Here is a 25,210-nt window from a genome sequence, read left to right as displayed (position 1 = left end):
GGTGGATATACAGCGAACACACAGCGAGCCTTGCGTGGCCGCGGCTTCAGCGTGTAACAGCTGCGTCACGCCCGGGGGAAGGTTGGGAGAGGGGGGAGGTTGTCAGGAGGAAGAGCGGCGAGGGGGGCGAGATACGGCGGGCACTCGGCGTGACGACACGTTGGGGAAGGGGTGACGGGGGGAGAAGGGAAACGGCCGTCAGTCTGTCGGCGAATGAGGCCCGCGACTCACACGTTTGTAGCGCCGCTCCGTCCGTCATGAAGGCCGTCTCAGGTGAGTGACACTCCGCCTCCATTTCGTTTTTTTGTAAACGTAACAGGAAACAACCATTAGAATTTTACAGACGTTTGTTAAATTTGTGTTTTGTCCCAGTACCGCCAACAGTTGAAAGTTATGTTGTAAACCGTTCCCTGAATAGCTTCCCAGATTTAACTGCACACATAGTAAGCAAAATGAAAAAAATATTCAAATATTTAAATATTCAAACATGTTTTTTTTTTTTTAAATTGAAACATCAATGTCTCAGTACCTCCAACAGTTGAAAGTTATTTTTAAACCGTTCCCTGAAAAAAAAGGTCAAATATTTGAATATTCGAACATGGTTTAAAAAAAAAAAGAATGAAAATTTAATGTCTCAGTACCTCCAACAGTTGAAAGTTATTTGTAAACCGTTCCCTGAATAGCTACCCAGATTTAACTGCGCACATAGTAAGCATAATACATAAATAAAATTAAAGTTAAAATATTGAATATTCGAACACCTTTTTTTCCGTGATTTTAAAAAAAAATTGAATGAAACATGAATTGAAATTTTCGTAAGTGATACTCGCATTATCTGGAAAAAAATTACGTATTTTCATACATGCAAAAATTACCATAGCCGTGTGTCGCACGAAGTCACAAACTAGTTCTTGGCAACTAGAAGTCACAAACTAGTTCTTGGCAACTGGACGTCACAAACTAGTTCTTGGCAACTGGACGTCACAAACTAGTTCTTGGCAACTGGACGTCACAAACTAGTTCTTGGCAACTAGAAGTCACAAACTAGTTCTTGGCAACTGGACGTCACAAACTAGTTCTTGGCAACTAGAAGTCACAAACTAGTTCTTGGCAACTGGACGTCACAAACTAGTTCTTGGCAACTGGACGTCACAAACGAGGCCACCTCGCGGGGCAGTGGCGTGCACGAGGATTTCGTTCCGGAGGGGCCGGAACCTAAAACAGACGTGAAACGTCGCAACGGCCATGCCTACGAGGTTTCTACGCGTGAATCGTCCCGAGTCGTAGCACTGATGTTAATGCCCCTTGCCTACCTGGGCACACACACAGAAAAAAAAACTACGTGATTTTAAATCTGCTCAATATCTCCGAGCTATGTCTGTTTACGTAGAGCACTTGAGAGTACTCTACGGGTGGATGAGTAGTTGTGTTTTTGCGTATTTCGTTTTTAAAATTAATTTTTAGAAGAGTGAAAATGTTTGAAACGCGTGATTCCAGGATCAATTTTAGGCGTGAAACATCATCTTGAAAACACTCACGGGACTTTATCTTCCTTTCTCAGCCGTACAATACGATTACCATTCTAACCTCACGGCGCACGACGAGAAAACTGCGCGCCAGTCCGCGTCCTTGGGCTTAGAGGCGATGTCGCGCTAGATGCACCAGCGAGCGTCGCACTTATGGTCCCGCCTCACTAACACAACTACACCCTTCAATGATAATTTGAAAGAATTTTAGCAAAATTTCCATGTTCTCAAATAATTTTACTTAATACGAAACTTTTAAGTGTCTTTCATTTGAACAAACAGATCATGATTCGACAGCGACAGCTTTCTAAGGCCGGCTTGAACAGTAGTGACTTCTTTGAATATCTCCCCCTGCAAGGGTTTTTTGGTTGGATTTTTAACTTAGCTGACTCCGCAAGCGGCTCTAGAGTCTTATGTGTTACACACGCAATGGTGACATCTTCGGTGCTTTTTTATCTATGGAAAAGGCTTTTCTCCTCCCCTCTCCCCTGTGATTTTTACCTAACCTCCGTCTAGCTGTTCACAGAGACAGGAAATTTATCGCTGATTCATTCCTCGAATGTGTAAACATTTCAAACACTTTTAACTTCCGTCTTCAGCCATCGACAGAAGACGTGTCCAATCACGTCTGCGACGTGCAGACGAGTTGACAGCGAATCAGCGCGTGGCTTTTTAATTTTTATTTCTACTAGTATGCAGAATATTGTGTAGTCCACCGGCACTGGTGACTTCTCTGACCCCTGGCACCAGAGGCGAACATGCGCGCACGGAACTTACACGATGCGGGGAAATTGCGGGAAGAGTCGGCCATTCCGTAGGGGCAGGCGTTTTTCGCGAATGAATCTGAACACTTGTTAGACTGCAACAAGGTACCAGGGATTTCTTCCTTGTGATTGGCAGCCGTCTAGCGAGAGAAGTCGTTGCCCTTATTTGACCGAGCAACTCAGGACGCGTTTGCTTCCGCGCTGAATCACTGTGATCGGTGTTATTATAACAATCGACATGCGCCTGAAAGAAACTCACCCTATCACTAAACACAGACGATGCTACAGTGTATTAACTTATAACTACTCTCGGAATCTTTTAGCGAAATATGCATGGCCCTAGCCATTCGGTATATTTTTTTATTGCCACCATGTTTCCCTGCAAGCATCTGTACATTTCTACGAGTTTTGTTGATTGTTGCTGCCTCTATTGTTGATTGTTGCTGCCTCTATTGTTGATTGTTGCTGCCTCTAATCCAACACGCGTCAGATAACCTCCAGCCAAAGGTGACCATGGCTCAGTCGCAGACGGAGTTGGCGTCTAACGCAAGAAGCACCCAATGAAATATTCACCATTCCTGAAGTACTTAAAGGACTATGGCAATTCCAGCCTGGTGTTAAATGAAAGTTATTTTTTTATTAGCGATATTGAAATATTAAGAATCGCCTTTCAAATGTAAAAAGACTCTCAATAAGTTTTTAATTTGAAGACCTGTGTAATGAACAACTTAGCAGTGTGCACTGGACTTAAATAATTTTTGGCTTTGAAAGAACATTATTTTATTTTAAATGCAACTTTAAATTAATTTTTAAAATATATTATTTCGTTAATAATTGTAAGTCACAAGATTTATATTTTGTTAAGTTGGTATACTGTTAAGAGTTACTAGTAGGCCTAACGATATATTTTAAATACGTGTATTTTTTTAAAAAAAAATAGGTTTGTTAATTGAAGATTAAAATCTGGATTTAATGGTTAGTTAAAATTAACTAAAAAATTTTCGACTTGTGTTTACTGACTCGGAAAGCGAGTAGTAGGCTAGCCACAACAGTAAAAGACATTGCGCGCATCTTTAATACTGAGTTAAGCAATCACGGAAAAAAAAAAGAAAAAAAAAGTAATACGTTGAAACCAGAGACAAGTTTTCCATTTTGATCTCTTTTCTTTCCCCCCATAGAGGGAAAGTCTGGGATGGGCTACATTACAGCTTTAAATATCTCCCCCCCCCCCCTTTTCCCGTTTGGTTGAAAACCGAAAGGAGGCTGCCATTTTAAATTCAGAGGGAGGCCCCTATCTGCTCCTCGGCGTCATAAAGACGATCGGGCATGCGACACGCGTGCGAACGTCGTCCTTACGGCTCCTGATCACGCGCCGCCGATGTCGTCCTTAGCGGGCGTCATCGCGATGAACGTCCCCTTGCGGCCGCGGTGTAGCCAATCGCGAGGTCGCTTTGAACCAGACAACAATCAATCCGTGACGTCCCCCCGCCCACATGCGGTGTGCAGAGCCTCAGGGAAAAATAATAATTAGAGACCCGGAAATTTCGCGAATTCGTCTGGCCTCAGGGTAGAATTCAAAGTCATAGGTGTGTTAAACCGATGTTTGCTTATCCATTGGTAGAGACCTGCAAAATTCGCGGATTCATTGACCTCTAGGATAGACTCCACAGTCCTTGAAATACTCGCGGAAATGACACCTGTTCATTGGCTACTGACGCGTGAGACGTCTCAACTAGGCTGTCCGTAATTCGGCACTTTCTTGGTTTAGTGTTTCCCATTGGCTCACAGTTCCCCGGATAAAATGTGGGCCAATCGCAGAAGCGGTACGAAGGTATAGTTGTTTTGATGCTAGCCTATCGCGAAATGAATCCGCGAATTTTGCATGTCTCTATCCATTGGTTGATTTCTTAGTGAGAACATTTTTATGTACTTGTTAATTGGCACTAGTTGATTCGCTTACTTCTCTCCTGGCTGGGCCTCGTTGGCTCACTGTCGTAGAGGGGCGTGTCCAAATAACTGCGGTCCAATCACGAACACAGTGCGAGAGTGTGGAGGTTTGCATTCTAACTTGCGACTAAATGAATGCGCGAAATTTCCGTATCTCTAATAATAATTACCACAGCGACTCAGACACTGCCCAAGATATCAGAGTTGTGTCCGTCTACGGAATATCACTTTCCAAAATTTCATTTTCAAACTTTTATTTTTTTTAGACGAGTGAAAATTGTTTTAACGCGTGTTCACAATGGTACAGATTTTGTGAAGCAATCAAGCGTCTTGCATCCCACCTTTATGTTCATCTATACGCCATCAAATGTTATGGTTATCGCTCAGATCTCGTATTTGTCCTCGATTGTTCAACTATTTGACTTTAATTTTATCATGCTTATCAGGGGCGCAACAACTAAATTTTCAAAAGGGGGGGGGCAATATACCTTTTTATAAAGAATCATCGATCCCTCCTATTGAAGCGGGGGGTGGGGGGGTCCTCCCCCGGGAAAATTTGTATTTCAAGGTGGAAAATGGTGCTATTTAAGCAGTTTTACTATCTAAAAATTGATTACACAGCACTTTCTTTGCCCCCGTTTGTCCCCACTTCAAGGTTTCAGAGGGGGGGGGGGGGGGCAAAATACCCTTCCCCCCCCCCCTATTGTTGCGCCCCTGATGCTTATTATGTGCGCAGTTAATACTGCAAAGCTATTCAGGGAACGGTTTTTGACGTGACAACGTCTAATAAATCGATGAACGCCGGCTGCACGCACGAAAAAGTGTCCCACTACGGATGTCCCTCTACGGATGTTCCTGTTTGCTCATTGTACGCATGCGTGGCATCTCTCTTCATGCTCATTGTACGCATGCGTGGCTTCTCTCTTCCACTCGATTGGAACGACCATCGATTTGACTTTTCAATCATATTTTCGTCGTTTGAATTATTAATATTATGTAATTTAACGATCGTCCACCGATTTTCAGCACAATCGGTACGGTTATTTAAAAGTAATGTTGAATATTCAAATACGTTTTGAACCAACAATGGTGTTTTACAGTTACACATAATAATTCAAATTACAAACGGGATCTTTTGCACAATGTTTTAAAAAATATTGTAACACCTTATAAATAAGTTTGGTGAATTTGGGATGCGTATTTGTTATAAAATCGAGTTATTAAAACGAAATAATATTATTCCCCTACCGTGAACAAAATTTTTATAAAGGTATATATAACATCTGAAACTATCAATTATTAAATATGGCCTCGTGGCTGAGCGGTCAGCGGCGCTATTTTCTAATCGTAAGATTGTCGGTTTGAATACCAGCAGGTGCAGAATTTTTTTTTGAACTTGTAAAAATAAATACGGCGCACGTAACATTTCAAAAGTAATAAACATATTTGAATAATGAATGCAAATAAAAGTAAATTTATTAATTAAATGGTACATTTCATTTCACTCCTTTGTATCCATACAAAATAGTGATAATTCAATCAAAATGATTCAATTTTATTCATAAAAGTCTGCAGAGGTAGATTTTATCATACAAAAGATAGAAAAATTAAAAAAAATTCTTCCTCAAAGAATATAATATTTTTAATGCCTAAATGGTTTGGTTGCAAAAACCTATTACGGCTCAGTCTCAGGCCGAATATGATATTTCCTTTTCTTCTGGATCAATCATTTCATCGATGTTTTGTTATGACGTTGTCACGTTAAACTATTGTCCGTAAACCGACTTTACAGACAACCAATTTTTTTCAAATAACTTTAACTATTGGAGGTACTGGGACAACACATGGTAAGAATCCGAACCCAGAATTACTAGGAAAATTATTTTGTAGTGACACAGTTGTTTTCATCTAAGTGAACAAATTTTAAAATATCTGTAATTTTACATGAATATTTCTGTTTCATTTACAAAAAAAGTAATAATTACAGCGATAGCGTAGTTAATGGAGAGCATTTGCTAAAACCGAGACCTTGTGCAGAAAGAATGTGCTTCTTATGTCGTTCAAGGTTTCTGATAAAACGGTACTTAAAACATTTTTAAAGAGATAGCATGCCGCTCTACATCCTTTGTCTAATTTTTTTAAACGGTATGATAGTGCGTGAATTGTTTTATGTAGAAAGTTTAAAAACAAACTCATAACTGTCTTTGACTGCGCAGTTTTGGACACCGGGGCTATTTGTTACTTCTTTTTTTTATGTTTCTTAGAGTTTGATAATATTATTTCTTATCTATGTGCACATGCAAATAAGTTGTTGGTTATGTAAGGTTACCAACCCCATTTTATGCGTTGTTTTAAATATAATATTTTTGTGTAAACTAATGTTAACTATACACTTGCAAAACGTAACAATGTTACAATACGGGATATGAAAATATAACAATACGGAGTTTTAAAAAATGTTATTATATTTTTTAATACTGTATCGTAACTGTACCATACCGTAACAACTAACCCCCAGGTTGTTTTATCAGCATACTACTTCGCGTGTCGTTATATTTAAAATAAGATTCCAATAAACAAACACAACAAATACTACATTATGAAATAACATTGAAATCCCTGGATTTCGTCTGTTCTTTGCAAATGATGAACATTGAGTTTTCATGGACTACTAATTGATACAAAAAGAAAAGAAAAAACTAGAAAAAAAATGCAAAATTACTCCAACAGCAGGAAGCACTTTTTTTGTATAAAAGCATTGAACAATTCTTCATACCACAATTGTAGACTCGTGAACAGAGAATCCGATAAGTGATATGTATTATCTGTGGAAATAACGGTTGAACGACTGTCGATAGTGTGTTTGTAATGGTAAAGTAACGACTTGCCTCGTGCGAAGGCGGAATTACAACAGCGCGAAGCCTCCAACCGTCGGCCACGTGACCTGCAGCCAATCAGATGTCCCGAAACATTTTGTCCATCCTTCAAAAGCTTGATAAACTTCATACTTTTGACGGACGGATGGATGGATTATATCTATGGTTTTGACCGCGGCAACCATTTGTTACCCTGACACAGGCCTGTGGTGTTTGCATCGGTCGTTCTGAAGTTTTGTGTAGTAACAGTGCGGTTCTTAAAACTGATGTCTAAACAATTTAACAATGACTGAATTTGTCAGAGGAAATTAAAAATTAACACGTTACGAAAACATGACATAATAGCAAACAACATATTTTTAATCTCCGAGAAAGAAATAGCAAACATCTTTATGATCTCCGAGAGAGAGAAAAAATGGATTGTTGGCAGCACTTATTTTGGGAAAATATTCCGACGGACGGATGCAGTCGAGTTGTAAATCACTTGGCTGGACGTTGACGGACGAAGGGATGACGGACATTTGTAATTCCGTCTGAACATCTGGCCCCTGTCTCCCCCTAAGAGAGAACATTATTCCAAAGTGAAACTTGAGTGCCTCTTGTAGTCGTCACTGAAATATTTATGACACGTCCAACGCCAAGTACATTACGTAACGTTACACAGACTTACATTAATTTTTTTGCGTCTGCGATTCAGAAGGAAACATCGTTTGCCAATGAAGAATAGAGGCACGAAATAGGCCGATAGTTGCTTCCCTATCTTGTTTCTTCACAGGCTTCAGGCATTCTTTTACCTACGTTTCTCAACTCTTAATTTGCAACTCTAAACTCTGAGGTTGGATCCAGCGTGAGCATTAGAACAGAGACATTTTGTACAGACATTTCCAATAGGGTTTTATATATATCATATTTTAGCTATCACAAGCCCGTTAATTCGTTCTTAGATTCCAATGGAGACGTGGACAGACATTAGTAAATAAAGGTCTAAATTCAACTCATGATCAAAGTATTAGAGTAGCCTGAAATTGTCCTATCCTTCTAGTCTGTGATGTTTCGCTTGCAACGCGCGCGGCGGCCAGTGGGCGGTTTCGCGCGGTGGTTAAGTCCAGCTAGCAGCGGGCGCTGCCGAGTCCAGCAACGCGCGCTGTCGGAAAAATACTGTACATTCACGGCCTTTTTTTTTTAACGAAGAGTTCTTCGTCATTTCAGATAACTGCGTCACAGTAAAAAAAAAAAACTTCCGTAATTGCGTGCTCCGCAAAGTAAACAGGCAAGTCTAAGGAGGCAGATTATTCCGACCTTACAGCCGGCATTCTCACGTTCCCCTCCCACATATGATGCGCCCTAATAGGGAAGGTTGAGAGTAACATTCCAGTTCACTTTTCGTAAACATTCCAGAGCTATTTAATAACAGAACTGTTAGGGATCGCTCCCTGTTGTTTGATCGGGAAGGTGTTAGAGCTTGGGCAATTACCAGCGGCTGGGGCCACCGACCCAGCATGGTCGCCGCCTCGCTCAGCTGACCAGACAGTGGGCTGTGTTCTGAGCTCTGTAGACTTTGTCAGCACTGCTGGCGCCTTCCCCCGATCTCCCACGTCACACTGGGACCCCTCGAAACACCCGGTGAACCCGTGGTCCGGTGGAGGCCTGCCCAACCAGTGTAAAGGAGGCAGAGTGTTCTTGCTGTTATGACTCGACGAGTGTTTTGTCTGGAGACGTACGAGACTGTAAAATCCAGATAAAAAACGACACAATTAATGATGAGGAACTCGCAAACAACTCGATTGGCAGCAAGCCTGCACGATAGCACAACTTACCGCCATGATGGTTCAACAACAACTGTTGCTTCGTCGCCGGAAGCTGCAGTGCTACCCACCTTGGCAGGTAGCCAACTTGAAAAATTTGGCGCTGCTAGCAAGCAGCGCGGGAAGTTCAAAATTCATATGTTTCAAACACTATGCACTAAATTACACACAGTATTTAAAAGTCCAAACAACGAGTGTTTTTGGATTCGTGCCCAGTGAAGTTCCCCGTGAACTCACGAAGGCGGACATTCCCAACAATGGCGGCGGCTGGTTGGTTGTCTGTCCGGCAGGCGGCTGCCTCAGGCGGGTGCCGGCCAGGTTCGTGGTGCTGTCCATCCTGTGCCTGGGCACCATCTGCCAGTACAACATCAAGGTGGGCTTCTCGGTGGCCATAGTGGCCATGGTGCAGCCGTCCAACAGCAGCGAGGTGTCCGCGGGCGGCGAGCAGGCGTGTCCCGGGGCGGCGACCCCCGGAAACTCCAGCAGCGACGACGAGGCAAGGCCGGCTCGCCGTCCACGCAGACTAGAAACATCCGCGATAGGCTGACGGGAAGCCTTCTTTTCACAGACAGAGCCAAACGCCCGATCGTGCATCTTCAGGTTTTTTTGTTCATTGTAAATAAATATACAACTCATGATAACTAATGGTCAATTAGGTTAGGTTAGCTACATTATAAATACTTTAAAACATTGTGGACGGTTGGTTAGGATAGCTACATTAAAGATACTGTGAAATCATGTAAACGGTATCCCCCAAATAAATACACCTGTCGTGGTACGGAAAAAAAACGAGCATGAACTTCGGGGAACTTCGGGTGTGGCTCTCTCGTCTGTGAAATGAAGGCTTCCCTAGGCTGACATTTGAAAAAAAAAAACATAGAGTCCACGCGCTACAGAAGTGAAACTTATTGCTTATCAAACGATTATGTATAGGAAATATAATTCTCTTTGGCTGAGGTCGCGGATCAAAGGTTGAGTTTTCTATCATTATTTATTATGTATAGGAAAAAATATTTCGAAATTACGTAGCACACTTAGTTTATTTCACATAATTTCTTCGTAAAAAATAGTCCGTAAATTTAATGTATTTTCTAACAATTAAAGAAATATAAAATCACAGGAAAAACCAATTGAGACGACTTGCGAGTCAGCAGCCAACGAACTGTTGTTAACACGGTTTAGAAATAACAGTCATTTTACTGTCCTTTTTTATTTAACAAAGAACTTATCTAAAGTAAACGAAGAGTTCCTCATAATATCAGATAACCGGGCAGGATCTCCGACTTCCGAATTATGTGTTTCATATTTTTTTTTTTTTTTTTTTTAAAAAAGGCAAGCACATTCGCGGAAGAAAAACAGACGGTTTTTTGTACACCTAATAAGTTTTTGAATGCCTTGTTAATAATATAATAAGATTTATTATTGTTTATTCATGTTTAAAAGTAAGTGAACTAAAGTTCCGTAAACTTACGAAGATAACCGTAAATTCTAGAAGATTCCTGAATAATTCTTAAATTTAAGGTGAAATTTTTTTCAACAGTGTATGCAGTTACCCGAGTGTACAGAGGACTGTGTGGTCTATCCTGAAACCGCGAATGGTTTCTTTGTTCTGTGTTGTTGTTCGGGTAGACCTAGGTGTACACGGGCTAAGTTGTAAGATGTTGAAAGTTTCCCCAATAACCTCGGGTAATGCCAATGCTGGGTCTGGTTGTCACTAATGAATAGGGACCGGAAAAATTCGCGGTTTCGGTGGCCTTCAGGACAGTCTACGCATTCCCCTGTACACTCGGGCAAGTAAACGCAAGAGCATTGGCTGCCGACTTGTGAGTCGTCCCAGCTGGTTTTGACTGTGATTCGATCCCTTCTTTGGTTGAGGGTTTATAACTGGTTGAGATTCGTCCAGATGAACAGTAAGCCAATAGTAAAATCATCTACAAGGTATATGTGTTTGAATTTTAGCCTATCGCCGAATGAATCTCTACTAATGAATAGGGACCGGAAAAATTCGTGGGTTCAATGACCTGTAGGACGAACTCCATAGTTCTACGTACACTCGGTCAAATGTCACCCACTCATTGCCTGCTGTATTGTGAGACGTCCCAACGTAGCAGCCTGTGATTCGATAAAGCTTTGGTTGGGCGTTTCTCATTGGCCCAGAGTCATCCAGGTGAATTGTGAGCCAATAGCAGAGGCAGCACTGAGGTATAACTATTTGTATTTTAGCCTATCGCGACATGAACCCGCGAATTTTTCCGGTCTCTACTAATTATAGTTAGAGACCCGTGAATTTCGCGGATTCAGTGACCTCCAGGATAGACTCCAATATCCTCTACACACTCGGGCAAATGCCAACTGTTCATTGGCTGTTGACTTGTGAGTCGTCTCGACTGGGTGGCCTGTGATTCGACACTTCTATGAGTGAGGGTCTCTAATTGGCCCTCAGTCCTCCAGATTAACAGTGAACCAATGACAGAAGGAGCACTAAGGTATAATTATTTGAATTTTAGCATAACACGAAATGAACCCGCGAAATTCACGGGTCTCTACGTGATGACAGTAATGAACGAGGACCGTGGACGCTGCCCGCAGCACAAGCGCTACGACTTCGCGTGGGACGAGAGCCTGCAGGGAGTGCTGCTGAGCGCCTTCTACTACGGCTACGTGGCGACGCAGCTGCTGGGCGGCCGGCTGTCCGAGATGCTGGGCACCAAGCGGGTCATCGGCGGCGGCATCGGGCTGGCGGGGGCGCTGTTCGCGCTCAGCCCCGTCATGGCGCGCTGGCACGTGGGCGCGCTCGTCGCCGCGCGGGTGGGGCACGGCATGCTGTGCGTGAGTGTCCCGTCACGGTCCGTCCGCGCGCCCGGTCGAGTCTGCACGGGGTCGAGTCTATACATGGTCGAGTCTACACGTGGTCGAGTCTGCGCACGGTCGAGTCTACACGTGGTCGAGTCTATGGATGGTCGAGTATATGGATGGTCGAGTATATGGATGGTCGAGTATATGGTAGGTCGAGTCTATGGATGGTCGAGTCTATACATGGTCGAGTCTACACAGGGTCGAGTCTGTGGATGGTCGAGTACACAGATAGTCGAGTCTATGGATGGTCGAGTCTGCACGTGGTCGAGTCTACACGTGGTCGAGTCTATGGATGGTCGAGTCTATGGATGGTCGAGTCTATGGATGGTCGAGTATATGGATGGTCGAGTATATGGATGGTCGAGTATATGGTAGGTAGAGTCTATGGATGGTCGAGTCTATACATGGTCGAGTCTACACAGGGTCGAGTCTGTGGATGGTCGAGTACACAGATAGTCGAGTCTATGGATTGTCGATTATATAGATGGTCGAGTGTATAGATGGTCGAGTCCACGGATAGTCGAGTATATAGATGCTCGAGTACACGGATAGTCGAGTCTATAGATGGTCGAGTCCATAGATACGTATTGGTGTTGGCGAATATTGTAACTGGGACACTGTACGAACAAGACTGAGACACTGCTTCACGTAAGGAAAAAAAAAAAAAATTTATTTTGGAAACCATTTGCCTAGAAATAGTTTGTAACACTACAAGAAAGATAATGATACTTTTTAAAACACAAAATCACAGCAGAGATCAAAAATGATACACCTCGTCGACAACCAAGCCATCGCACTGAAAAAGTTTTATTTTTATTTTTTTAAGGAACTGAAATAACCATGTATTTGTAAATTTGTACATTTTCATGGAAACAACTGCATCCGTATAAAATAGTGTTCGCAGTTATACCGGATTCGGATCCTTACCCTGGCATTTCTGCTTTATGTTGCCCCAGTACCTTCATTAGTAAAAAATATTTTTAAACCATTCAATGGATAGCTTTCCAGTAATAACTGCGCACATTAATTAGCACAATAAAACCACAATTAAGTTCAATTGTTAAAAATTAAATTATATTTTTTTAAGTTTTAAAAAAGTGATGCGTGTACAAAATATTTAACAGTTTTTAAAATTTTACGCCAATTTTTGCAAGCCCGAAAAAATATTTCGTATTGTTTCCAGAAACATATTTAATATGTGCAGAGATAACCATTAAAATGAGTTGTACAAATTTACCATATTTTTTTTTCTTTTAGTATTACAAACTACGTCTTGGCAAATGGTTTCTAAAAGATTTTTTCTTTGTAAAAGTACAGAAAAATATTTTCTGTGCAGAGGCAAGCACACGCTTCAAAAATTTGAGTAAATGGATTTGGGGAGGGGGGGGGGGGGGATATCGCTCATGGCCTGTACGGCCCAGGGCAAGAGTTTTCCTGGAATGTTTCCGGGAAAACATTTAGGAACCGAAATCACGATTTGTTGGCCAGTGTTGGAAACATGGTCCTTCCTGAACGAGACTTCAATTCTCTACCTTTGCGCCAACTGGAACCCGCATGGCGTCCTATCAAAAGAAACTTTACCAACAACTCTTCTGAAGAATTCCATCACAAATATTTTTTTTCTTACCTTCAAAGTTCCAGTGCTTCAAATTTTATTTTGTGCGAAATGGTTTTCGGTGTAGAAAAAGATAATTTATCTATTTTTTCTCTAATACCAATAGTATTTTGCAGAACACAAATTAATACTTGTTTTTTTCTTTCAAAATGTAGGTTAAATTTCTAGGTTTATTCTGGTTCGTGAATGTTCCCTCCAAAATAATCGTCCATCCCTCAGGCTTGAAATGCACTGGGAAATGTTGCTGCAGTTTTCAAACACTATGGATTATTTTTTTCTAATTGTGTGCTTGTTTGATTTTCAGGGCGTATTTTTCCCTTCGCTGCAGGGAATCTTCTCCAAGTGGTTTCCACGTGAGGAACATCAGACCTTCAGTGGAGTGCTCAACTCTTGTAAGTGTGCTTCTTTTTCAATATTTAATACTGATTCTTGTAACAAATAAAAAAAATTGGTTGTCTGTAAAGTCGGTTTACGGACGATAGTTTAACGTGACGTCTTAACAAAACATTGATGAAATGATTGAATACTTTTATGAATAAAATTGAATCATTTTTATTGAATTATCACTATTTTGTAAGGATACAAAGAAGGAGTGGAATGAAATCTACAATTTAATTGATAAATTTACTTTTATTTGCACTCATTAATTCAAATATGTTTATTTCTTTAACGAAGAGATTATTTTAACTATAACTATTATACATGTTTGCTATTTAACTTCTTCCAGTCTGTGTTATTCTGTTAAGGATAGGACGCTGATAGGAAAAGTAGGAAACGAATGGGAGTGTTTCAAGTTTAATGTGCTTCGAAAAAGTAAAATCGATGGTTGTTCCAATCGAGTGGAAGAGAGATAGATGCGGCGCAAGAGTACAATGAGCGTAACGGGACACATCGTAACGGGACAGTGTGCGTAACGGGTCATTTTTTCGTGCGTGCAGCCGGCGTTCATCGATTTTTTAGACGTTGTCACGTCAAAAAACTGACAAAATCTAGCTCGTATGGCTTCAAAGTTCGTTACACATCGGTAACAAACAATATTATTATTGAATTGTGCCATATTATAATAAGCACTGAATGTGAAATTATCCTCCATTATTATTATTATTTTATCTGCAATGAGATTATTATCTTAAGATAGAAAAACATTACTTCATGATAACCTATCATTGCTGAAGTGGGTCATTGAACATTTTAAGATTTAAGTAAGGACTTTAAAGGCAGGTTACGTTTATCGCCACAGGCAACCAGTTCTACAAAGCAGGTTTCGTAAATGCCGATGTCGTAGATTTTCCTTATATTACGGATCCACTAGGAGGTTTAATTACAATAATGCTAACAGACACGTACAAATCAACCAAACACAAGGAAAAAAATCTACTGTTCATTATTACATATGACCTGCCATACTTTCAGCACATGTATACGTACAAGTGACAATTAGTAGAGATTGCCATGTGAATTCTCGTGCATTTGCAAAAGCCTTTGAAAATTAATAAAAATCTTACGAAATTCCAATCTAAATAAAACGCAAAATCCAGTAAAAAAAATTCCAAATTATTATTTTACAAATAGTAAGAACAATCGAATTTTCACTTTTTTAAATAAAATTTCAATTTTTTTACACAAAATATCAAGGTTTTCTCGACTTCAAAATATGTAATTATTAAAAAGGGTAAAGGCAAAAATGTTGCCCCGAAAATTGTACAAAAAATTAATTATCAAGAACTTCAACGAGTTTTTCAAAGCTATTTGAAAGTCAACGAATTTAATATAAATGAAACAATATAAAAATTATATAAACTTCAATATTATCCAACAAAATTAAAACAATAAGAATGTTCAATACCTATAAATAAATAAAATATGAAAATAATTATTACAGAATCCATATTCCCACGTCACTACAAACTGAATAATAGAGTTCTTTAAAAATAGAAAATGCACTTGATCTTAAATCAATTGTTGGTTTTTAAAATTATTTTGAAATGAAGAATATTTTCACCAATGATTTTTTTTATCAATATGAGTTTCTTATTTACATAAATTTCATGTTCTGTGTTTCTAAAGCCTGAAATGGCGTTCGGAACAGTAAACAATCCATCTGCCGGCCAGAGAACCTCGAGTGGTTATTCACCAGCGCTTACAACATCAGTGGAACCCATTACGTCTACGGAAGCGATGCTTGCTGTGGAGAGAAAGCACTAGCAGCTTATCCTCGGGGAAAATGGAGGAAATCCCGGCGACACGAAAGTTGTGTTGGCCCGAGCACCCACAGGAGAGTTCCTTGAGAGAAAAGCGAGTTAAAATGTTCGAGAGACCGAGAGCCCATGTTACCGGCCGCGTTCTGCCGTTGGTAAAACTCGGCCGATCCGAAAGCACGCAAGTAAATGTAAGCCCACAGCAGCAGAAAATAAAATATTGCCCAATTAGATTTTGCAGTACACAATTAAAATATTTTTTATACACTTGTGATGCTCTGAAAGTGGAATTTGTTTGATACACTCCAAATATAGCCTATGTGACTGTAAATGATTATAAGCTAACATTAATTACATGGAATTTGGTCAGATTTAGAAAGTAACATTTCAGAATATTGAAAAACAAGAGAAGTAAAAAAGTATTAGTAAACAAGGGTATGTAAATCATACGTTGCTAGATGGTGGCAGTAGTATGTCTCATGTGTGAATTTTGTGAACTAGAGACAAAATTATCACCATACAAAATTTACATACCACCTAAATAACTGTTATTCCCATCAGAGATTTTTTTACATTAGTATTCCAGTAGCTAGTCCATTGTGCTTTGCTAATACTCTTATACTCCTCCACTTTTATGAAGTGGTAGATTTATTAGAGTCAGACCCTCACAAGTGTGTAAGACGATGAGAAAACAAATTCATTATTACCACGGTCATCAACACGCATGGCCATATCCAAAAAGGCCAAAATGTGTGTATTAATTATATTTCTGTAATGCTGCGGTACTTGGTAGAATCAAGTAGCTTGGGTTCTAGGTTGTAGCCGCGGTCCTTGGTGAATTCGCCAAGGGGACGCGGCTACAACCCAGAAGCCAAGCTACTTCAGACAATGGCCGTGAAAGCCTTGCGAACATTATTACTAGGGCCATGCATAATACGCGAAAAGATTCAGAGATTAGTTATAAGTTAAAACACCGTCTGTATTTCGTGATTTGGCGAGTTTCTTTCAGGCGCATGTCGATTGTTACAACACCGATCACAGTGATTCATCGTGGAAGTAAACGCGTCCTGAGTGGCCCCCGGTCTAACAAGACAACGACTTCTCTCGCTAGACGGCCGCCAATCACAAGGAAGAAATTTCTGGTGCGGGTATACCTTGTTGCAGTCTAATAGGCGTTCAGATTTATTCGCGAAAAATGCGTGCCCTTAGTTCTTACTAGAGACCGGAAAAATTCGCGGGTTCAATTACCTCCAGGATGGACTCCAATATCCTCTACACACTCGGGAAAATGCCAACTGTTCATTGGCTGCTGACTTGTGAGTCGTCTCGACTGGGTGGCCTGTGATTCGACACTTCTATGAGTGAGGGTCTCTAATTGGCCCTCAGTCCTCCAGATTACACAGTGGACCAATGACAGAAGCAGCGCTAAGGTATAATTATTTGAATTTTAGCATAACACGAAATGAACCCGCGAATTTTTTCCAGGGTCTCTAGTTATTACTTGGTAGAGTGTATTGTTGTCGCTGCGACACCGCCACACGCCGTGGTGAACCGAAGCGATGACAAGTGCTGTGCCCCGCAGTCATGTACATCGGCACCATCACGGCGATGGGCGTGACCGGGGTGCTGGCGGCCGCCGCCTGGGAGCTGGTGTTCTACGTGTACGGCGCCCTGGCCATAGCGTGGAGCGCGCTGTGCTTCCTGCTGCTGCACGACTCCCCGGAGCAGCACCCCTCCATCTCCCCCGCCGAGCGACACTACATCCTCAAGGACTCCGCGCGCGAGACCAGCAAGGTGGGTGCTCCCCCCCTTCCCTCTTCCACCGAGTCAGCTCCGTTTCATCGTCAAACAATTAGTTGTCTGTAAAGTCGGTTTGCGGACGATAGTTTAACGTGACAACGTCATAACAAAACATTGATTAAATGATTGCATGCTTTTATGAATAAAATTGAATCATTTTTATTTTAATAACAAAAACATTAATACTTGAAATTGTACTAGTAATCAGATTTTTAAAATTCAAGAATAATTAACCTTCATTGCCAAAATTGTTGTTGTAATAAGCAATGAAAACCACATTAACTTTTCACTTCACTTTATAAACAGTCGAGTGGAATAGAGATAGATGCGGCGCAAGCGTACAATGAGCGTAACGGGACACTTTTTCGTGCGTGCAGCCGGCGTTCATCGATATATTAGACGTTGTCACGTAAAAAAAAAAATTGCGAGAAAAAGTTTTTATTGGCTTATTGTTTCCTAGTTTACTACAGACCCACTTTACATTTTCATACACTCGTTATTCACTTTTCGCAATGTTGCAATAACTTTCTTTAAACCCCTCTGCATAGAAATTATAAACCAGTTGACAATATAAATTTTGTAATTTTTTTTGCTGTAATTCCCAGACCTCTCTCCCCGCACACTCATAGCTGTAAGTTATGTTAGAAAAAATTAAAAAAATAGAAATTAAAAAAAACAAGTTTCACTTCATAAACTTTTTGTCGCGAGTGTTTATTTATTATTTTTTTAATGGCTGAACGGCGCTCACTTCACGAATAGCCCTGGTATGTGCGTCAGCGAGGTGGGATGCGCTAGCACTCGCCACAGCGGGGACAGCCTTCCAAACGACGCGGTCCCGCATCCGTCACGGCGACCAGCGAAGCGCCGCGGCGGACGGCTAACGGGCCCGCGACCATCACGGCCAGGAAACACAGCCCATCTCCCTCCTACACCGCGTGTGCCTGGCGCAGACCGCGCGCGAACTGCAGCAGCCGCCTGCTCCCTGCGCCAAGTTTTGATCAGTCCCTGTCCTCGCCGATAGACCGCACAGTCCCCCGCTCGGATAACTTGAGTAGTTTCCGAACCGCGCTGTTTTTCCTGGCGCTCTGCACGCCGGGCACACACACGCTGCGCAGAGCTTCAGGAAAGAACAACGCGATTTCAAAACTACTGAAGATATCCGAGTGGCGTCTGTTTACGAAAAGCATTTAAGAGTTCACTGAGGGCCGAAAAGTACTTTTTTATTTCGGATTAAGTTTTTAAACTGTATTTTTTAGAAGAGTTAAAATGGCTAAAATGCATGTTTTCAGAGTAATTTTTAGGCGTAAAACAACCAGTACAGATTCTTGAAAGCACTTAAAGGGACTTTCAATATACCTTTGTTTTCATTTCTCGGCCATATAATGTTACGGTCACCGCTCGAATTTCACAGTAGTTATCCTGTGACTGCGCGCCAGTTCAGAGCCTTGCGCTTAGAGGCGATGCCGCGCTAGAAATACCAACGAGCGTGGCGCTTATCATCCCGCCAATCCTGACGAGACGGGTCCCTCGACACGTGGCAGTCGATGACTCGACTCGGCGCACTCCTATGTTCGTCCCCAGGGGCGGAGCCAGGGGGGGGGGGGGGGGTGGTTTAGGGGTTAACCCCCCCCCCCCCCCCTTAGCACCAAATCTTTATTTAAATTTCTTATTCATCACACAAACAAATTTCATATTAAAAATTAATAAAAAATTTACCATTACAATATTTAAATTTAAGTACCGAAAACTGCTAAAATAGCACTATTTTACACCTTAAAATCCAAATTTTCCCGTGGGAGGACCCCCGGACCACCCGCTTTAATACGGGGGGGGGGGGGGCATGCTTCTTAACCCCCCCCCCCCCCATACACAAATACTGGCTACGCCACTGTTCGTCCCACAGGCGAGTCACCCCGTGCCCTGGTGCGCGATCCTGTCCTCGGCGCCGCTGTGGGCCACCATACTCAGCCAGACCGGCGGCAACTTCATCTCCTACACCTTCCTGTCAGAGCTTCCGACCTACATGAAGAACATCCTCAAGTTCAACATATCAGACGTGAGTATGTTCTTTTAACTGTGTGAGTAGCCCTGGTACGAGGTGCCGACCAACCTCTGCCGTCACGGCGGCCATCTTTGACGACCTTGACATTTGGCTTCAGTCACTATCTTTAAATTTAACGTCCCGCTCTCCGAACGTAGCACTTTTCATTAAGCCTGCCATCTAAAATTCAACCATCCTGACATCAAGCACTCCAATCACCAGAAGTTGCAATTTTCGTTATGGCTGCCATCTTGAATGCTAATGTCATGGCTGCCATCTTTGATCTGAGACCACAAACCTTTTTTTTTTTCGATTTTGAAGACACAGCCGCCATCTTGTTGTCGTCTGCTGGAGGCCGCCATCTTGGTTTTTCCCGTTCTGCTTGAGGCCGCCATCTTGGATATCGACATATTTGTTTTCTGCTGTTTATTCCTGGAGAGCATCGCTCTGTCTCATGCACGTAAAATGATGTTCAATTACCTATGATTTTTTTTATGATCCTTAACGACACAGTAAATTTAATTTTTTATATACAAAATACATTGGAACCAAGGTGATTCAAAACATGAAAGCTTGGACCTCTTGGATGTAAAACATACACCTTTGACCGCACGACCATCGCGACATTTACCAGACCAAGAATTAAATCTATGAATATAAAGTTACCGTATATGTTGTTATGTATGACTTTGATAAACTCCGGAACATCGAAGTGTTTTTTTTATTTTTTTTTATTGACAAGGTTTTTGTGCTATACATTTTTTGAAACCCTCCGCTAGATGGCGCTGCAGCGCATCAATTTCTATACTGTTCAACAGATCACCATGAAAATTTTTATGCATAGATATTTTAACACCGGGAATATTTCCGCAATATCCATTGTGTTATTACTCTTCACTAGATGGTGCTGCAGCGCATCAACTTCTATTTCGTCAAACCGATCGCCATGAAAATTTTTGTATTGTGATTTTAATCCCAAATAACTACAAATAGGGATTGTGATTAGCAATTGGTGAGTGAGTTAAAAAATGTAATACCACATTCTAGATACGAACCATCCATCTGCAGGACAACGTCTGCTGGGTTCTGCTAGAAAGGTAATATATATATATATAAAATAGGTTGTCTGTAAAGTCGGTTTACGGACGATAGTTTAACGCGACAACGTCATAACAAGAATCATTTTTATTGAATTATCATTATTTTGTATGGATACATAGAAGGAGTCAAATGAAATCTACAATTTAATTGATAAATTTACTTTTATTTGCACTCATTAATTCAAATATGTTTATTACTTTAACGAAGAGATCATTTTAACTATAACTTTTATAAATGTTTGCTATTTAACTTCTTCCAATATGTGTTATTCTGTTAAGGATAGGACGATGATAGGAAAAGCAGGAAACGAATGGGAGTGTTTCAAGTTTAATGTGCCTCGAAAAAGTCATATCGATGGTTGTTCCAATCGAGTGGAAGAGAGATAGATGCGGCGCAAGCGTACAATGAGCGTAACGGGACACCGCGTAACGGGACAATGTGCGTCACGGGACACTTTCTTCGTGCTTGGAGCCGGCGTTCATCGATTTATTAGACGTTGTCACGTCAAAAAAAAAATATCACACCCGTCTAAAATTCCTGCGCGGCAATCACAAACCGTCCCACTAGTTTACATAGAGTCATGTGTTGGGCACGCGGATAGTTGTTGGTTTCCAACGGTGAGTTCCTCCGGCGTGTCCCAGAGCGGCGTGGTGTCGGCGCTGCCCTACGTGTCGGCGTGGCTGGGGTGTGTGGGCAGCGGCTACCTGTCCCAGCTGCTGCAGCGGCGGGGCTGGTCGCGCCTCGCCTGCTACAGGGTCTTCAACGGCATCAGTGAGTTGCAGTTGCAGTGCCCCCCGCACAAGGGCGTCGCCAGCCGATGGCGTAGGGGGGAGGGAGGGGCAAGTTGTGGGAAAAGCATGTATTTTTTTTTGCATTTGGCTACATTATTTTATATCTCTAAGGCTCTAGGGGGGGGGCAACTGCCCCCCCTACCCCCTCTCCCCTGGTGACGCCCTTGCCCCCACATTCGATTACGGGCCCTGGACCCTGCCCCCCCCCCCAACCAAAAACTTACAATCAAGTGCTACATTATAATTGCATGGTTATTTCTTACCTACTCTCTTTTTTAGAATGTATTTTAACCTGAAAATACAGGGTATAATCATGGTTACTATTTTATAAGTCCAAACTAAGCTTCATTTATAACATTATTTTACTTGAAAACAACTACAGCGAGTATGTATATTTATTTCACACACTTGAGATGAAAATAAACATGCCCGGGCCCTGGACCCAGGGGTCCATCCAACCCCGCCTTTGTGGGGGCCATGAGTCTGACCACGTACTTCATAAACTAAAACAAAAAAATAATAAAATATTAGTCCTACTTCAGCAAAAAAAAAAAACACCTTGCGATAATCGGGCAATCATAAAAACTGAAGATTTTGGTTTCCATGCCAGCAAAAGCTCAAAAGCATAGTCTGAAGGACGATGTACATCTGGTGCTGTCATCTGATTCCGAAGCAATGGGTAAAAAAGAATTACAATCATCAAAATTTTAAACCCAATTAAATACATGTCTGTATCCAGTGGCGTAGCCAGGATTTGTGTATGGGGGGTGTTTAGAAGCATGCCCCCCCCCCCCCGTATCAACGTGGGGGGTCCGGGGGTCCTCCCCCGGGAAAATTTGGATTTTAAGGTGTAAAATAGTGCTATTTTATCAGTTTTCGGTACTTAAATTTAAATATTGTAATGGTAAAATTTTTATTAATTTTAATATGAAATTTGTTTGCGTGATGAATAATAAATTAATTAAAGATTTGGTGCTAAGGGCGGGTTTGAACCCCTAACCCCCCCCCCCTGTCTACGCTCTTGTCTGTATCTTAACTAGTAGGTATGGTTCAGAATGAACTCCACTTCGTACTCCAAACATGTGAAATCTTTCGATATTTAGCTTCATTATAATTTTGTACACTTTCCAACTTTGAGGAAATATTTTAGAATGCAATGAAGGAAACTCAGCCCCGGTAATATGGGTGAGGCACGAGAAACATTACTACAACGATCCTAGCGGCGTGATCTGTAAGCATACGTGCGAAATTTAAATTTGTGTCATCATGCTTCTACCCACTGCCACCTCTATGGATTGTCAGCTGGAATTCGGGAAGCCTAGACTTCATCAAATATTGTAGTAGAAGCCTTAAGAAATGCAAATTATTGTAGCCGAAATGCATTTATTTATTTATAATCTATTAACTCGTTAAATAGCAATTAAAGTGGAATAAATACTCAAAGGCAAAGGCTATCACCAAAATAATCCATGGAGGCAATAAAATATATCAAGATGAATGCAAAAAAACAAATATTTGTAGCTGCCGCCCCACGGAGTAGAAAGTATCGATACATCAAACCTCACTCTTGATTATAACTTCGGGTTATTTTTTAGTGCCTGGAGTTAGGAATTGTTAGGAGATGGCATACTGTGGCGTAGTTGATGCCACTTTTCACCTCACCGTCAACAGATTGCAACAAAACATTGCGTTAATTGTGCACACAATCGCTTCTATAAAGAGGCGTGGTGGTTATGTGGCTAGATCACTTGCCTTCCACCAAGGCGGGGTCGAACCGCTAGTGGGAAACGTGGTGGACGTTGCTGTGGCCTGTGGGCTTTCTCGGGGTTCCCCCCACCAATACATTCCGTTTATACCTCATACCTCATCTCACCTCACGCAGTCTTCCCCCGGGTAGTACAGACGGCTCCTAATATTGTCATCCAACAATTGCAATTTTTCAGTTCCATAAAACCTGTTTCCACAGTAGTTCACCAAACGTCTTAGCCTTAGGTGTCCCTCAGGCATGTAGTCATGTCTGCATTGCCACTGATGTGGTTCATCATTGAGATCCACTCAAGACAAATAAAATATGTCATATAATTAAAAATTTAATAATTTTAAAACTTACATGTATTTATTGTTGTCCTAAATAATTTACAGAGCAAACGTATCCAATCAATATTCCTTTCGGCATAAGCAATCCTCTTAACACATTTTCCGGTATTAGCGCAGTCTAAAGAAATCCATTCATTACCGTGTGAAATAAAAAACAGAGAAAACTAAATTTACTTTTTATTAACGTTACACGTGACAAACCTTTGAATCATGTGGAATTTGGTTCGTTTATTACTTCACAGTGACGAGTTAATTTTTTTTCTTTGATGTACTGCTGTGCTGACCGGGATTCTGCGTAACTTCTCACGCGAGACCAAACATGGCGACCTTTAACACCTAGTCTTTATAGTGCCCCGGCCTAAACTCACCTTCCCGGGTGTAAATAAGTTCAGCTTGAGAGGGGAAAAATAACGGAAAAATTATTACATGTGTCCCGATGGGGTCATTATTCCAGCACTAAACTCTAAAATTAAGAAATGAAAAAAAATATTAATACCGAGATGTATTGTTGAGAATGACGATTTGTGTTTTTTATTTCACAGGAAGAGTTGAACAAGGGGAGAAGTAGGAGTGATAAATAACGGCTGTTTTGTCGCAGAAGATTCTTTATGTATAGGCCTACCCCGGGCCGATGCGCCAGCCTCTTTCTTTCTCTCTCTCTCTCTCTCTTTCTTTTTCTCGGTGGTTTGGAAGGGGGAGTGAGCGATAAAAACTTCTTTGAACGACAAGGCAAACACACAGGTCTGAGTGGTCGCGTGTTGCTGTTGAATAGAAAGATTTGCGGATTGGGGGACATTGGGGAAAGGGGGGGTTGAGAATTGTGTTCTTTACCCCTCTCTTGAGTCTGGGCGTGGCAAAAAGTATTATTTAGCGAGCTCGTCCTCTATATTCCCGAAAATAAATAATTTTCTCTTTGCGCGGGACGAACAAAAACGTTTATCTTACAACACATAAGCAGATTAAGACGAGAGAACATTTGAATTGCGAGGGAACGACTAAGCGAACTTTTTTTTTTAGTTTGTGTCTATTAACTACATCATCTTGAATTGGCAATTAATGTGCTTTCAGCTCATTGAAAATTAACTCTTGTGCTGATCAGGAGGAACGGTGAAATGTTCCCGCTATATGAATTTACTCAGCAGCTTTTAAAAAAGCGAGACCCTGCCAGTCGCCTTTCCAAGAGCCAGAGCTTCCCGTTCAGCGACCTCCATATCTGATGGAATTCACCAGCCAAGGTGTATAACCGCGCCAAAGGCCTTAGTCACTGCCTAACAGTAATGCAACACACTAATATTTAGAATTTTAAATTCAAACTAATCATATCTATTTTTATAACTGAGTAACTACGGAAAATTTCCGACGGTTAGTCCAAAAAAATCCTTCCTTTTTTTTTGTCCAAATAATATTACCTCCCGAAAATTTAATTTTTACTTTCAAACCTTTTCCCTCATAGTACCTATTAAATTTAGCCAATGGCCAAATATTTATTAATTTCAATAAAGCATCTTGACTATACAGTATTCTTTACATATGATAAAACCTCAAACTTCAAACCTGGAAGATGTGGGCGGCATTCTGCCGCCTGGTACTTGCGACTGACCGCCGAGGTTTGCCGATGCCCTGTTCTTGTATTCAACCCTTGGGCCCGCTATGGTGTTTATGATAGCCCAGTTGCAGTCAGTTATAGCTGCACCGGGTTGCTTCATAAGGCAATTATTCTGATCCCCACTGCCAGTAGCTTAGCACACAATGCTGACCGCAGGCTGAGTTGTTAGTATGTAACGACAACTACG

The 25,210-nt window shown here is 41.4% G+C and overlaps 1 protein-coding gene across 1 annotated transcript in view; it reads left to right on the top strand.

The window, feature by feature from the left end:
• Positions 1-206: 206 nt before the first annotated feature.
• Positions 207-25,210, top strand: part of LOC134537175 (sialin-like) — a 28,163-nt gene continuing 3,159 nt past the window's right edge. The window contains exons 1-7 of the mRNA XM_063377435.1: positions 207-273; positions 9,209-9,414; positions 11,508-11,747; positions 13,694-13,781; positions 17,170-17,381; positions 19,291-19,443; positions 21,171-21,300. Coding sequence (XP_063233505.1) covers positions 258-273; positions 9,209-9,414; positions 11,508-11,747; positions 13,694-13,781; positions 17,170-17,381; positions 19,291-19,443; positions 21,171-21,300 — 1,045 coding nt within the window. The 5' untranslated portion in view covers positions 207-257. The remainder of the gene's footprint in view (positions 274-9,208; positions 9,415-11,507; positions 11,748-13,693; positions 13,782-17,169; positions 17,382-19,290; positions 19,444-21,170; positions 21,301-25,210) is intronic.

Source organism: Bacillus rossius, chromosome 12, assembly GCF_032445375.1.
Source record: "Bacillus rossius redtenbacheri isolate Brsri chromosome 12, Brsri_v3, whole genome shotgun sequence".
In the NCBI taxonomy this organism is placed as follows: Eukaryota; Metazoa; Arthropoda; class Insecta; order Phasmatodea; family Bacillidae; genus Bacillus; species Bacillus rossius.
Note: the sequence above shows the minus strand (reverse complement) of the source record. Positions and strands in the feature narration are given on the sequence as shown.